The sequence below is a fragment of the Azolla caroliniana genome, unplaced genomic scaffold (genome assembly GCF_043228905.1).
Source record: "Azolla caroliniana isolate FFs.n. ecotype wild unplaced genomic scaffold, voAzoCaro1.0.p SCAF_8, whole genome shotgun sequence".
In the NCBI taxonomy this organism is placed as follows: Eukaryota; Viridiplantae; Streptophyta; class Polypodiopsida; order Salviniales; family Salviniaceae; genus Azolla; species Azolla caroliniana.
Genome location: NW_028230443.1, coordinates 19253230 through 19269800, shown reverse-complemented (window position 1 = coordinate 19269800; position 16571 = coordinate 19253230). Strand labels below are relative to the sequence as shown.

The 16571-nt window shown below is 36.3% G+C and overlaps 2 protein-coding genes across 2 annotated transcripts; both read left to right on the top strand.

The window, feature by feature from the left end:
* Positions 1 to 389: 389 nt before the first annotated feature.
* LOC147861265 (calmodulin-like protein 3) lies at positions 390 to 3084 on the top strand. Its single transcript, XM_087323973.1, has 2 exons — positions 390 to 475; positions 1967 to 3084. The coding sequence occupies exon 2, from the start codon at positions 1968 to 1970 to the stop codon at positions 2481 to 2483; it is 516 nt and encodes a 171-aa protein (XP_087180099.1). The 5' UTR covers positions 390 to 475; position 1967; the 3' UTR covers positions 2484 to 3084.
* Positions 3085 to 5164: 2080 nt separating this feature from the next.
* Positions 5165 to 16371, top strand: LOC147861264 (uncharacterized). Its single transcript, XM_087323983.1, has 8 exons — positions 5165 to 5319; positions 5887 to 6068; positions 6266 to 6518; positions 7455 to 7607; positions 8171 to 8221; positions 8325 to 8526; positions 15157 to 15485; positions 15700 to 16371. Exons 1-8 carry the CDS (start codon positions 5221 to 5223, stop codon positions 15979 to 15981), a joined length of 1551 nt encoding a protein of 516 aa, XP_087180109.1. The 5' UTR covers positions 5165 to 5220; the 3' UTR covers positions 15982 to 16371.
* Positions 16372 to 16571: the final 200 nt, after the last annotated feature.

The window sequence follows — 16571 nt, the reverse complement described above, 5'->3', positions numbered from 1 at the left end:
GATCAACGATCCACCCTTATCTCAAAATTCCACCCTTGTTTAAAGACACAATGATATCTCCCTCTTATTTCATAAACCCTAAACCCTAAACCCTAAACAATGTGCTCTTCGGATTCTACTTAATACAATGATTGTCACATAGTGCTCTTCGGATTCCACTTAATACAATGATTGTCACATAGTGCTCTTGAGATTCTACTTAATATAGTGACAAACACAGGGAGTGCTCTTTTGGAATTCTACTCCTCTGATGACACCATTGGCAAATAATGTATGCATTATGCACATCACATACATACATACATATATATATATATATATATATATGTATGTATGTATATATGTATGTATGTATATATATACATATATATATACACATATGTATATATCTCTGTTTTAGACTACTACCAACATAACAACCAAAACACAAGGACTTCTCCATCTCCATCTGCCTCCCCTGCATTCGATCCCCAAGGTAAAGCTTTCTTGCCATTCCTTGCTATTTGTATGCCTTTCTCTTTGTTTGTTTGTTTGTGTATGTGTGTGTGTGAGAGAGAGAGAGATAGATAGATTGATAAATAGATAGATGGAGAGAGTGAGTGAGTGAGTGAGAGAGAGAGATTCAGTGTCTGTCAAGAAAGATTCGGTCAATATTCGAGTACTCCCTTACAGAAGTTTTTTGCCCCCTTCACAATTTGGAAATATGAAGTTCACCTGATTTCACAAATTCACCTAATAACAGAGGAAGAAGGGTTTAGGGTTTATGTATGCATTTAGAGTCAAGCTCTTCGGAGAATTTCCTTGACATTTTTATACAGACAAATCTCCCGAGTACATACAATTGATCTAACAGTAGCAATAGATATATCAACGAAGAAAGCAGGCGTAGAAGTTTGATCAATGTCAATCAGACGACTTTTGTTCATCGCCCCGATAATCAAGCCATAGTAGACCTACCCACTACTTATATGAAGGTTAATCCACGTATTAGAGAGTGTGAAAGAAGAGAAAAGAAGCATCTACATTCATAGTTCCTGGGTATAGACCTGGTTGGATAACGGTCCGTCCAATCAGTAAGTAGCGAAGAGAAAGTGTGTATACTGGTTTTGGTAGCCTTTATATATGTCTCCACATCCTGACTCTTCCGCCGGATCATAGTTTTTGATACTATGGTTGCTACTTGATAGCTGTTCTACTTGAAGGTGATCTACATATTTCTGAGAATGTATTAGAATAGAGAAAAGAATAGAAGAGTGAACAAGGATTGATTAGCCTTGTTTCTTTTGCTTTGAGAATGGTGCTAAATGGGTATGGAAAGTGTGAAAAAACTATCGATCTATATGTATTTATCTTGTAAGAGTTCTCCTGGGGGAATGTTGGATAGAAGGATCATCAAATTGGTTTCACAATTTGTTAGAATTTCTCTTTGTTTTAAGACAATGCTATATCATCTTCAACCCTCGCAGAGTTGTGGAGATTAGATTTTATCCATCAGAGAACCGAATGTGGGCATGATCTCGGACAAAAAATCTGAGGATTTTTTTGTAATGAATGTCACATTAGGTTGCACCCTTAATGTTGCAATTCAAAAGCTTTTAACCTTGGTTGTGGAAAGTGGATTTATACATCAGAGAAAACCAAATGTGGGCATGATCTTGGGACAGAAAATCTGAAGAATTTTTGTAATGAATGCCACATTGGGTCTGTTGCCCCAGACACCAACTTACACCATTATTGTTGCAATCCAAAAGCTTTTACCCCTACACACATAACATTCATATGTAAAATTTCAAGAATATTAGTACAATAAGCTCGTTGATCTGTATCAAATTAATCGGTTAGATCAAATTAACAGGGACTCTCACACTATGCTTTAGCATCTAATGTCTTGTTGTGTTCTGTTGCCTATCAGTGTCTTTTTTTTGTAATAACAAAGTTATTTCTTGTTGGTTTGGACTATGTACAGCATGAGTTCTGTGGACCTTCGCGCCATCTTTGATGACTTTGATGCCAACAACGACGGATTTCTCACCATTGAAGAGATATGCCAATGGATGAACAAATCGGGTTTTCAACTAAACAAAGGGAGGTTGTCTGAATTGGTGAAACTCTGTGATTGGAATGGAGATGGATACTTGGAGTTCAAAGAGTTTGCGACATTTAACAAATTTCTAGAAGAATATGGTGTGAAAGCATCACCGAAAGCTCCCAACATTGATGGTGATGGTGATGATGATGATGATGATATTGATCATGATGGTGAAATGAGAGAAGCTTTTAATGTGTATGATAAGGATGGGAATGGTTTCATTTCTCCCCAGGAGTTGAGGACTGCACTTCTTGAACTCGGGATGATTTCGTCGTCAATCACGAGCATGAAAAGCATCGAGAACATGATTGAGAATGTTGATAAAGATGGCGATGGCCAGGTGAACTTTTCCGAATTCGAAACCATGATGAAAGACAAAAGCGATTGCTTATAGAGGCACTTTATATATATATATATATATATATATATATATATATATATATATATATGAAACATGTACATGCTCATGTGTGTATGTGTGTGCGAGCTCAAAACCATATGGAAATACAAGTAATAATTAGTTCCTCAACATGCATGAAGCATGTAAAAAAACCTAGTTCAAAACCATGTTGAAGGCAAAAAAAAAACCACTAATTGGGATGAAACATGTAAAAGCTCAGTGTATGAGAGCTCAAGACCATGATGGAAGATAAAAAGTAACTATCAGTCGGGATGAACGATAATAGTTGCATATGTGAAGCTTGTACCAAACTTATGTGTGTGCCTACATCAGTAGGACAATTGTGTCAGTTTATCTCATTTTGTTGCCTTATGGGACCCAAAATTCCTGACAATGTGTGCATCAATGCATCTAGATCTCATTTAGTTCTCTACTTGAAAGGGCCGAAAATGAAACAATTCCAGAAATACCTCAGAATATCAGGCCACTGAATCATTTTGCATATGTGTTTTGTGGATCTATGTGTGTTCTTCTGTCTCGTCGAGAGCTGCATTTATTGAAAATTAGAATTAAATTGATGCTATTTTGGTTTGGAGTACAATGTGCAAGCCTTGTCGATGCAATTGAAAAATTATGGTAAGTAAGGTGAGCAAAGGTTTATTTAATGATTGCTTTATTTATTGTGTATCATGATGCAATTTGTATATAAATCTTTTGCATGTGTGATTACCAATTATAAGCGCATATTCAGGTTATTAGGAACCCCATCTCCATATTATTAAAGATATTTATACGGATTTAGATGCGGAAGGGCTATTATTGATTTAGAAAATGCACTTTTATTCTTGAAGATTGCTTTGGTATTACATGATGCCCGTATCATAATCAAATATAGAGTGAGTTCTTGGAGAAGGAATGAACAAGCAAATGATGATGAGATTTGTTGCATCTCCCACAATTACAGAACAAGGCCGGGGAACTAAATAATATCAAAGCCAGTCATATTTGTGATTTTTGTGTAACTGAATCCCTTTTCCTTTCATCTCATATTCACAATATGTACGATATAGATACAATTGAATACATTATGAGCGAGTTTAGAGAAAAGTGTAGGGTTCTTTGAGAGCCACGGCTCATGGGGGTAGTGACTCGTGAGATGCAATTGAATACATTCTAGCACTTTTACCTTACATTTTTGGGGCTAATGTTGAGGGATCATATTTGCAATGCAAATGTCCAATTTTCACATTTTAGCATCTTGTCACTTCATCATTAGTGCCTCTAATAATGTATCCTTGATGATCACATACTTCATAGCATCACCCGAGAGTTCCAATAGATCTTCGTCTCCCCATCTCTTAAACCATTTCATAATGTCAAGCACCTGGTCGAGAGAGAGAGAGAGAGAGAGAGAATTTTATTATCATATTAAGTGTGAACTAAGTATCATGGAAGCAACAGTATGGGCTCTAACATGAACTAGATTAGAAGCATCCAACTAAAAATGGGCATAGTCGTCAACAATGGTTTCGCTTCAGAAAACTCAAAGCATCGGATTCATTCATACTGGCCTGTCTCTCCGTCCACCATGTTTTGTTACATTGAAAACGCAGAGGATCGGGTCTTTCAAAAAGGTTCTCTTTCATTGAGGATATTTTTTTCAGAACCCACTTAACATCTTTTTCGTGTTGTGAACCCCACAAAACATACATATGTATGCATGTGTATGAATGATGTATGCATATGTATGTATGTATGGTTTAACAATCGGCAATGGTTCGGTTCGGTTCAAGTGTCGAAACTGGTTTGGAACTGAACCGTTTAACAATCTTGAAACCTAAACCGAACCATGAATCCATTAAAACCGAAACATTTGGTCAAAATCCAAACTGTTAAACCATTAAACCACTACAACTGGCAGTGTCATTGTTCAGTTTCGGTTTTCGTCAAAATTAAAATTTTAAAATTTATTATTATTTCAAATTTTAATTTGTCAAGATTTTCAAGATTTTTCCTAAAATATGAGAATTAGGCTTAAAAATAAAAAGGTTGTTTAAAAAATGAATAATAATAATTCTTTTTATTTTTATTTTTAAAATTTAAAATTACTAATAAAAAAAACCATCAAACTGTTTAAACCGCAGTTCTAAACCATTAAAACCGAACTGTTTACAAAAACTTGAACTTGAACCGAACCGTTTAATCCGTAAAACCGTGGTGTTGCGGTTCGGTTCGGAAAAACCATCAAACTGTTTAAACCGCAGTTTTAAACCATTAAAACCGAACTGTTTACGAAAACTTGAACCTGAACCGAACCGTTTAAACCGCAAAACCGTGGTGTTGCAGTTCGATTCGGAAAAACCATCAAACTGTTTAAACCGCAGTTTTAAACCATTAAAACCGAATTGTTTACGAAAACGTGAACCTGAACCGAACCGTTTACAAAAACTTGAACCTGAACCTGAACCGAACCGAACCGTTTAAACCGTAAAACCGTGGTGCTGCGGTTCGGTTTGGAACCGAACCGTTGCCAATTGTTGCAGTATGGTATGCCATTTCACAGAAATCCTTGAATAGGTAAGAGTTTTTAGAAGGGAGCAACAATTATAACTGCCATTTCTGAACAGGCTGAAGATATTCATTGATATACATAATATAGATATATATATTTCTTCCCCTGTTTCTGTTCTCTGTTTTCTCTGTTGCCTGCCTGGATGAGGAGCGATCCACCATGGCCACTACAAGATCAATCCTAAGCGTTTTGGAGAGCTATCAGAAATCTCGCCTCTCCTTTGTTCAGTCTGTCTCAGAGCTTGCCTCTAAACCCCAGGTTTTCTCCTTCTTCTTTTTACTTTGCATTTTTTTGTCCATTCATATATCAAACCTGTCTTTTCCCCTCCATCCCTTCTGTTTTAATTCCTGTTTTTGTGTCTTCATCGCGCTTTGTGTTTACTCGATTTTCTTCATTCATGTCAGATTTCCTCTGTTTTGTGTTATGTTTATGTTTGCCAAGGAGTTTCTGGACCACTTCACTTTTCAAGCATTCTCCTCCTGCATTTGGGTGGTGAAGCTCCCACTTGCAAAACTTTATTGATCATGTATTCCAAAGATACATTAGAACATGAAAGTTGGTTTCTTCAAAAACACAAACAAAAAACCATGGAATGTATTGTGTCAAAAAATGTCACAAAAAACCATGGATGTATTGTGTCATAAAATGTCTCTACTTATAAAACCTCCAATTCTTGTCATGGAAAGAAAGATCTTTATTTATCTGGATTTGTCCTTTAATGTCTAGTTATGTGCATATATGTTCATTTGTTCCAGTTACAAGTCTTTTGATAGCTTCTTTGATACATTCTTCAATATTCTATATTAAAATATATTTTCTTTGCAGAATGCAGAGGTTCTGTATAATACCCAAGTAATGGAGTTTTTGAAGCCTCTATTAGTAGACACGGTTCCACAGGTTCAACAATTTGCTTCTCTGGCACTTGCACGGCTCGCCAATTTCAGTGAAGACCTTGCAGAGGCAATAGTATTGCAGGGCATTCATCTTCAAGCTGTCCAGTCATTAAAGTAAGTATTAAGGATTCTTTTCGTGTGGAAATGGACATAACCCTGAAAATACACAATTCTTAAATCAAGAGGATAACATGAGCATTTGTTTGAAATTTTCTTTTCCTTTGGTTTGTAGCGAGATTATAGAAAAATGATTACTTGTGTAATGTTGAAGTGAAAGTATTATGGTCATGGCCCACATCTTGTTGTTTCAGGGAGCTTGATAGATACAGTAAAAAGCCAGCAGCTCATGTGTTGAATGCCATTGCCAAGCATACTCCAGAACTTGCTCAAGCTGTTGTAGATGTTGGTGCTGTACGGCAATTAATGCTCTGTCTTGAGGAATTTGATCCAGTTGTCAAAGAAATCGGAGCTTCTGCACTGGGAAATATTGCTAGACACAATTCAAAACTTGCTGCGGTTGTGGTGGATGCTTGTGCCATTCCACTATTAGTCCTTTCTATGCAGGTTAGTTGTTTTTAATGTTCTATTTGGAGTTGGAAATGTTTATCATGTCTTCATGAGTCTCGAATGTAAACGCATGGGGAATAATATTGTATGATTAAAATTCATTTTTTCCTGCCTCCTTTGCTTCTGCAATCAAGTCTTACATATGGAAGAAAATATTAGGAAATATTTGAAGAAAAACTGAAAGAAGTTCAAAGTAGTGAGAGAAAACTGTTCTTCTTTTCAAAAGTACACAAGTTTTCTATGCGAAAGGTTAAAGAAAAGGAATATTAAGAAGTTTGTGGTAGCAACATATTAAGCATATATGAAGCAATGGTGATATGAACAAGACTGTGTATGTTACTATAAAGGATAAGCTTGTAAATACTTCATAGATCTGCAAGTAGATATAATCTAACGCATTTAACAGATAATGGACTTTGTTACTGTCAAAACGGATGGAATGAATGCTTGAAATGTGTAAACCAGCCAACCAGTGACTCCAAGACTACTGTCAAGTGAGTAAATATAGTCAGATGTCACGTTTGCCCATAGTCGTGAGCCATTGATAAGGGGATGGTGCATCTCTGAAAGGATCTTTGATCATATAAATTTTGCTATATGAGGATGACATTGTTCTCTTATCAGACATCTTAGGCTTCGAAATGTTATCACAATAGTTCTAACTTAGGACCACTGTTTCTTGGGCCTTAAAAGTCATGATAAATCTAACAAAACGAACTTTGTTATTTACCATTAGTGTATGTAGCTTTGTCCTAGGTGACTTCATAGCTCACATCTTGCAGACCCCTAAGTTTACAACAATAATCTGACAATTGTGTAATATCAAATTTTAAAAAATCTAGTTCAACACCTTGGACTGGGGAAAAAGAGGGTAAGAAATGAGGAATATTTTTGGGTGGACTGATGAATTTTATTTTCTCTTATCTTGTTCAGGAGTCAGATATTCAACTACGACGTACTAGCGTGTTGGCATTAGCAGAAATAGCAAAACATGGTCCTAATACTGCACAAGCTGTGATAGATGCAAGTGCAGTACCTTTGATTGTGCCTCTAACTACCCACATTGATGCTAGGTTGAAACGCCAAGTAAGAACCTTCCTCACAGCACCTGAAAGCTTTCATTTTTCTAATCTTCCTGTCAAAGTGTGTAAATAACCTAAAGATGGTTGAAATCATTATTGCTTATAAACACACGAGTGATGGAATGTTATCTTAATCGCATTATTTTCGGGATTTTAATGTGGAAATACAAATCTGTTTGACATTGGATTCACGAAAATTTCTCAAGTTCCAAATATTACACTCATTGGCTGTGGTCAATGTAATCAGTCCTAATTCTGCACATTTTGTGACAAAAAACTGCATGATATCCTTCCAAGCTAGAAATAAGATTCCTAGAACTGGAAAAGGCTCTTGAATTTACATAGGTGGTGATGTTCTTGACATTTTGATTTCAAGCTTGAGATTTTTTTATGGAAAGGTCTAGCTCAGCTAAACATGGAGATGCTAGTCAGTTGCGGAGCCAGTGGTTGGCTGCGCAAGCTTATCTCTGCTCATTGATTACTTTGACTTGGGAGATAAACGGAACTCTTTAACTTGTTTATTATGTTCATATGAACTGATAATTAACCATGGTGTTTTGTCTGAAGGCATGCTATCTGTTAGGCTCAATTGCAAAGCATTCTGTGGACTTGGCAAAAGTAAGTCTCCATTTTCAGTCAGTTGCTGACCCAAGTAGTGATTCTCTAAAACAGTCTCGTCTTCGAATATTTTCTACTTTCTATGCCTGAACATTATTTGCAGATTGTAGTTGCTGCTGGTGTGTTTCCGGCCATCTTCATGTCATTAAAAGACAGTGATCCTCAAGTTCGAAGAAACACAGCGATTGTGGTTAGGGAAGTTTGCAAGCATACAGTAGAGCTTGCCCAGTTGGTTTTGAGTGGTGGTGGTGGTGCAGCCATTGTTGAAAATGTGACGGATACATGTGGCAGCGAACGGCTACCTAGTATGATCTCTTTTTTATGCAAAATACCTATAATCACCTTGTCTAACAAGAAGTATTGAATCAGTTTAACGCAATTTTACGAAGATATTTTGATGCTTACGATGGTACCCATAAAATTACCAACTACCTTCAGCCCCTATGACTACGGAGTAGTTATTTTTTATAGCTGGACTTTCTTTGCAACGATGGATGTGCCAGCATCTATATATGCAGCTTCCATTGTTCCTCCCTCATGTTGGTCCTGATGAGAAAAAGATCATAGAGAGTAGCGATTGGAGGTAAATGGTTTGGTGGGATGTGCCTCCTGCTGAAGAGAACATGTGATCTACATGCAACTCACATGAACATGAGATTCCCTAGAGTGGGATGCTCTCTAAGACCCAATACAAGACTATGCAGTGTTGCTGTGTAGCCAATGACCCTACCTAGGCATGTCTTTTTCTCAACTAAAACTCGTGGAATTTTGAAACAATAAAATTCCCAAGAATTGGAGAGAGTGCTTAGCAATGCTCTCTAAATGGTTTGGTGGGATGTGCCTCCTGCTGAAGAGAACATGTGATCTACATGCAACTCACATGAACATGAGATTCCCCAGAGTGGGATGCTCTTAAAGACCCGATACAAGACTATGCAGTGTTGCTGTGTACCCAATGACCCTACATAGGCATGCCTTTTTATCAACTAAAACTCGTGGAAGTTTGAAACAATAAAATTCCCAAGAATTGGAGAGAGTGCTTAGAAATGATTGTTCTTGTTAGTATTTTAGGTTCGATTTGATATTCTATAATATTATATAATACGTAGGCTGTTCATAATTATTGAAAAGGGCATAGCCATGCAAAATCTATGGTGTAGAAGAAGTGTCTAGTTTTAGAAAATCTATTTTAGAAACTCTAGAAACTTCCATTCCTCTGCATATAGAGGTCATGTATAAATCTTTAAAAGCTCCTATTGTGTGATTGAACTCATTACTTAACTTCATCTTCTGTAGAAATATTTTTGTAGAAATATTCTTTCTACTATTGTTTTAATTACCTCTTTTCTAACAGCTCTGACCATAGGTCTTGTTGATCCTCATGGGTCTCATGCAACTCCGCAGTGTAATAGGAGAGCTTAAAATCTCTTTGCATCATCTAGAAAATGAGAGTTGCAAATATGCATGCAAATCTGTCGAAAAACAATGTGCTAAGTATGCCATTGGGATGTGGAAGCAGAGGAACATTAGGTTTTTGCCATTGCGGAGCTTGTAAGGAAATAAGGGGGGAGATACCATTGCCTCTGCAAAGAAGGCTTTGGCCCACTCCACAAAGAAATGGAATGAAATCAAGAGACAAATAGATTGTTGGATGACAATGTATATAACCACAAAACCTAATCAACAAGGAACCATCACCACTTTCTTTAGCTCCATCAAGTCAATCGACTACATGAGTGTGTAAGAATGCTCCCAAACACTTTTTTCTCAATGGAGTTCTTGTTCTCACACCAAGATCATCATATTAGGGGGGTTTCGGATCAACATCTACCTTATTGCCAATGACATAAGAAGATATAGGAGTCAACCGTCTTTAGCCACTAGACTAGTGTTAGCCAATTAAGAGTAAACCCTCATTAAACTCTCCCTTCTCACACTTAATTAAATGAACATAACTTCAATTAAACACAACAAACACTTCAATTAAATAATCGAAATGTTGAAATCACGGTAAGAAATCAACATGTGACTTAAACCTATTAGACTTAACAAACACTTTGATTAATTTAAATAAAATAATCAAATCACGATAAGATATCAACTATATTCCGTTGAAAAGTGACATAAAACACATGTCAATCCCCCAAAAATTAAGTTGCGCTCTTGGTTACATTGGGGGCAAAGGTTAATGAAAGAGATCTAGCCTAGGTATTCAAGTGGAGGAGGAATACAAAAGGGCATAAAAATGGCTTTTATAGGTTTTTACAATGAATGCTTTATGCCGTTTTAGATTAGAGTGTTTGCAAAACCTTATATTCTTAACATCTTGTATCTTGTGCATATTTCGTAGCATGTATGTACATTTCTATTCTTGACACCAATAATGTCAACGTATTTCCTTTCAATAGTGTGGATATTAAACATATGGCAAGCACATAACATTAAGGTCTTTACTAGAACTTTTAGAAAGGGATTACAATAGATTGAGCAAGAGAAAATTGTTGTGCACTTAAGGCACACCCGTCTTTATCATGCCCCCCTCATTCTTGTTACCAAAGAATCAAGGCATTATTACTATCACTCGTTCTCATCCTACACAAGTCAATCAAGGGTTAAACAAGTAGGTATCAATGAGATCAAGCAATAGTAGTTTGTCTTGCATATAGACCATGTAATTTGGAACCCAATTTGCATGGACAATGAAGAAATATACCAACTGAAACTTTCCTTCCAATAACAGCTCTTTCTCTTCATCATCAACGCCTTCCTCGGGTGTGCCGTAGAATTCAAGTCTTCATTTTGTCCTAAATCTACATCTTCCTTGTTTTTCCTATTCTTGTCCACCAAGTCCATGAGTCAATAATATTGTACTTTTTCATTTTCCAAGACATATTTTGTAATGCTCTTGTTGAGTTTTAATAGAGAGAGTCGTGATGGTGACCATGAAGTCCAATCTTGTCACTATCATTAAGTCTTCTTTTAAAAATAACTTGGGCACTACCTTTCAAACATTGACGTAGATTGACTCCCATTTTAGATTGCACTCCTAGCCATATGCTTGAGGATCACAATGACTCAATTGCCTATATCCAAGATATCATGTTTCACCACCTTCCCTTAAATGGACACATTAAATGTTTTTGCAACTCGCTCATCATGAATTCATAGTGGTTCCATTGTTTGTGCTCTTATCTAGGCTGCTCACTTCTTGGTGGTTAACTTAGAGAATAAGTCCAATATTTCCTTGAGTGCTATGTTCTAATGTAGGTAAAAAAATCAAGATGGTTGGCAATCAATTTGGTAGGTAAAAAAATCATAATCATAATTAGGGAATAAAGAAGATGGTGAGTGGGAAATCAGCAAATGTAACCTACGTCTCAAGTGAGCTTTTAAAATGGACAAGACCACATACTCATCATGGGATAATGACAATTATAGAGCAAGCTATAAAACAAGGTTTTCCAAATGATTGGCTTATGAATTGGATCAAACCAATATTTAAAGCCGGAGATAAGAATCAAGTATCAAATTATCGTACAATAATGGTGAGCTCAATATTGCTAAATTATATAGCACTATTATGGAGCAAAAGGTAAGCACATGAGCTGAAAGTACAAGCAAAAGAGCACTTGAGCAAGTAGGATTTAGACCAAAACACTCCACTGTGGATCATTTGGTCACATTAAGAGTAATCATGGAAGAGAGTCAACTACAAGGAGAAACACTTTATTGTTGTTTTGTTGATTTCAAGAAAGCTTTTGATTCCATACCACAAAGTGAGCTTTACAATAGAGTGAAGGAGATTGACATGCCATTAGAGTACCGAGTTGTTGTTGCACGCCTATATGAGCAAGTTAAATGCCAACTAAAAATGGATAGTGGATTCTCAAAGTACTTTTTAATTAACATGAGGGTCAAGCAAGGATGTCCACAATCACCCACACTCTTTGGCTTATGTATTGATAAATTAGAAGAAGTTGTGAATAAGGTTGCAAGAGAAGAAGGATTGAATGCCCCCAAATTGATGCAACATGCTATCTTATTGCTTCAGATGATATGGTACTCTTCTCATATAATGTTGATAGTATGCAACATTTACTTGGGGTATTAGAAGAATTTTTCCATAGTAGTGGACTAGCAGTGAATGTAGAGAAAACAAAAATGATGGCAATGCAAACCATCCAACCTCATCATTACCATATGCTCACATATAGAGGTGAACATATACAATTTGTTCAAAGTTGTAAATATCTTGGTGTTAACGCACCCGCCACAAATAAATGGAGTGCATTCTTTGATTCTAGGCTTTAAGCCGGTTGGAAATCGTATTACCGTTTGGAGAACCAATGCAACCAAAGTGATACTTGTGGATGGGAAATAAAACTAATGTTGTTCAATGCCATGGTAACTCAAGTATTGTTTTATGGAGTAGAAGTATGGGGTGACACCATCTCTCTTAACGCATGGAATGAGATTGAGAAAATTCAAAGATGTTTTTAAGGAGAAAATTAGGAGTTAAAAGCACTACCTCTTACAAAGTTATGCTCTTGGAAACAGGTGTTCGACCCATAGAAATATTGGCACTCCAAAGAGTATTTAGATACATTACAAAAGTCAAGAATATGTTGAATCATCGATTAGCACATCTTGCTTGGAATGTTGGATGTAAACTACAAAAGAATCATAAGAGTGAGATTCTCTCATCCGGTTGGGTTGTTGACATAAGGAAATGGTTTAGAAGATGAGGTGTGGATGATCTTTTAGAGCTTTCAGGTGATGCTATGCATTATGTAATGATTGAGGAAAGGTTGGTAGAATCATTAAGGATGAAGTGGGAATATGCTAAGAGGACAAAGCTAGAATACTACATTGCAAATGTTAACCCTGAATGTTGGTCTCAATATAAAGCAAGAATGCCAATTGATCGTATCCAACCTTATCTCATTACCAATATGAATAGTAATGCTCGTAGAGCCCTTACACTACTTAGCACTCGATCTCACAAGTTAGGTATTGAAGTTGCATCATGGTATCAAAATGTAACGAATTTGAAGGCATGTAAAGTATGCAATGAAGGCATGGTAGAGGATGAATGTCACTTGCTCTTCACATGTTCAACATATGGTGCAATTCGTTCAAGATGTGTTGACATACTAAGAGGGAGTGATAACTCAAGTGCCATACTTAAGACACCACCTAGAAGGTTGAGCCCATATGTGTATGCTTTATTCACGCATAGAGAATTTGTGCTTCATTATATGAATACCCTTCTTAGGAAGGAGACACATATCAAGAACACATGTATACTCTGGTCCCATAGGTCAAAACTGGCCTCTTTATGGACGATAAAAATTCTAATTCTAATTCTAGTTCTTACTCACCATCTCATGTTGGTTATTTCTCATGCTACTAGGCATTTCCACCCATAACTAGTGGATATATCTAACACATTGAAACATTCTTAATAGGTATGAGTTCAATGGTGTTGAAAAAGATCAATCTGATTTTATTGAATCATGGGGACTCTAGGATTAGCTTTTCCTATAAGTGGAAGTTGATGTCCTTTTGTATGGCTTGTGAACCTTATTGGGTACCTAGAAATTATGCTCCAATTTTCAACATAGTTAAGAGGGCATTTAGTTTTAAAGGCCCCTTTTGGCACATGTTACTTCACACTTTAAATTATTATATTAATGATGTAGATCTTTGGCTGATATGTGCCCATGCTTGGTTGTATGGAAATTTGTCAAAAGAATGTCATGTTCCATATTTATTTTGGGGTGGGGGTAATGTATTCCTCATTTCTCCGGATACCCTTTTGTGCACACTTTAGTGGTGTAATATTGCTATACTTTTACAAAAGAAAAAGATTGGATATTCTACCATGAGTTGAGACGGATACTTGTGATTTCTCACATTCCCTTTGAGGTTTGTTATTTTTTATAAATGTCGTACACTATTGTGCTTATGGCCTTGAAACTTTCTTTACTAAATAATAAGTTTCTATTTTCTTGGATGAAGATGCCAGAAGTCTACCTCAACACCTAAGTTTGTGTGAGCAGGTTTGAAGAAATATTAAGGCTCTTCGAGAGCCAAGGCTCATGGGGGTAGTAAGATGCAGTTGGATGCATTCTTTCATTTTGACATGTGCAATGTAATATTTCAATTTTGACAATTTAGCATGTTGTTACTTCATCCTTAGAATCTTATGTACTCCATATCATCACCTGAGAACTCTTATAGACCTTTTACACCCATCTTTTAAACCATTTAGTAATGTCGAGCACCTAGGATTTTGCTCTTATTTGTTTTTAGTACCTTTCATCCTATACTCCCAAGCCTGTTTTGGCAATCTCTAATCATGCATATTCTCAACTTTTGTATATACATGTATAGTCTTTGCATGGCGAGCATCTCTATGGGCCGAGTGCTTGTTTCTATTAGCATGTTTAGGATTTAACTCCCAATTTTCTACGCAAGAACAATTTTTTTATTTTCTCTATTTCATTCAATGCTACCCCACACTTCCACTCCATAAAATAACACTTATCATAGCATTGAATAATATCAATTCCACATCTCAACCGCAAGTAGCAGTTTAGTTTGCTTTGATTCTAAAACATATAATAATTATTTGAACCTAACTTGAATTCTAGACTTGTAGCATACTTTCCACCTATTTGTTGATGGACATTAACACTAAGATATTTAAAGCTTTGGACTACTTGTATTAGTTCTCCCTTGTATGTAAAAGTGGGGTAGTGTTTCAATTTTTAGTCATTATAGCTATTGTTTTGTTTTATCTATGTTAATAGTTAATCCGTGGATTTGACATAATGTTTCCAATACATCGAGTAAGTGTTATTTCTTCTAGTTTGTCAATGCATTATGACACGAGAGAGAGAGAGAGAGAGAAAACTCCTATTGATGTTCAGGTATTATGACGCTCGGATATATTGCTTCGCACGATAAAGATCTTGCAAATACTATGATAAATTTGAATGCTATTCCGCCTCTTCTTGATGCATTCACCAATGAGGAAGAGGACCACATAAAGAGTGCAAGTGATTGGTCATTCGGGCAGATTGGAAAGCATAGCTCTTCTCATGCTTTAATGACTGCCAAATTTGGTGTTCTCCCCAAGCTACTCTCAACCTTCCTCCATCCAGGAAGTAGTGAAGACCTTAGAAACAAGTGTAAAAATGCACTCAAAGCTATAGTTGGGAACCTTACTCATTTGCAACCTTTAGATTCATTGCTCCAGGTAAATGAATACAAAAATGCTTGGTTTTTTCTTTTCCCAATCATAAAATAAATAATAAAAACTTGTGGTCTTGTCTTTTTCTTAAACTTGACCTTTGACTTTGGATTGTTTTCTTTGGTGTTGACTTGTAGGCAATTCAAAAAAACGTGTGGTCTTGTCTTTTGCTTAAACTTGACCTATAATTTTGGCTTGATTTCTTTGGTGTTGCTTGTAGGGGCCGGCATTACCTGAAGATATTTTAGAGTTGGTTATTAGGCAACTTTCTAAGGTTCTTGTAAATGATCCAGATTCAAGGACTCGATTTGTAACTTCCGGAGGGTTTGACAAGTTGCAAAAGTTGCATCTTGATGCAGGGTCCGAATCGAAGAAACTTGTGGACCATATCAACAGTGTGTATCCTATCGAGATTGTGCATTATTACTCTCCTGAATACTCTCAAGTTTTGTTGCAAAGCATACCGGGAAGTGAACCTCCACAAGCAACTCTTGCTAGTTAAAAGTAAACAAAACACAAAAAACATTGCCCTTTTCAAAGTCTCAATACATTGATCATAGCACACACTATTTGTGCAATTACTTGTCTACACATGAGAGCTAGTGATGCTTGATTGTATAGAGTTGATGAATCTTGACTAAATAAGATTCGTTGAACCTCGACTTTATGAGAGTCGACTATGCGTGACCATATATATCAATGGCTCTTGACTATATGTGAGTCAATGATTCTCGACTATATGAGAATCAAATCATTGTAGTCTATGGTTCTTCACTAAAGTCTTAAGATTCTTGACTAAGAATCCATGATCCCTTGTTTGTTTTCTCAAATGTAAATCCATGGTTCTTGACTTCAAGTCAAATTTAATTGGGGAAAAACCCAATGGTCTTTTAGTGTACGAGAGGTTTGATTGATTCTTGATTGCATAGTAAAGAATTAAACCTAAGCGTAATTTTTTCGCATAAAACTATCATTAAGAACCAATTTAATTAATCTATTACTCTTTTGCATTGGTGCAAGAATATACGTAAAGGAGCTCGCGTTCAAAGAATTATTAAGATGTTTATGTACAAGTGTCCCTTGTTCACGTAG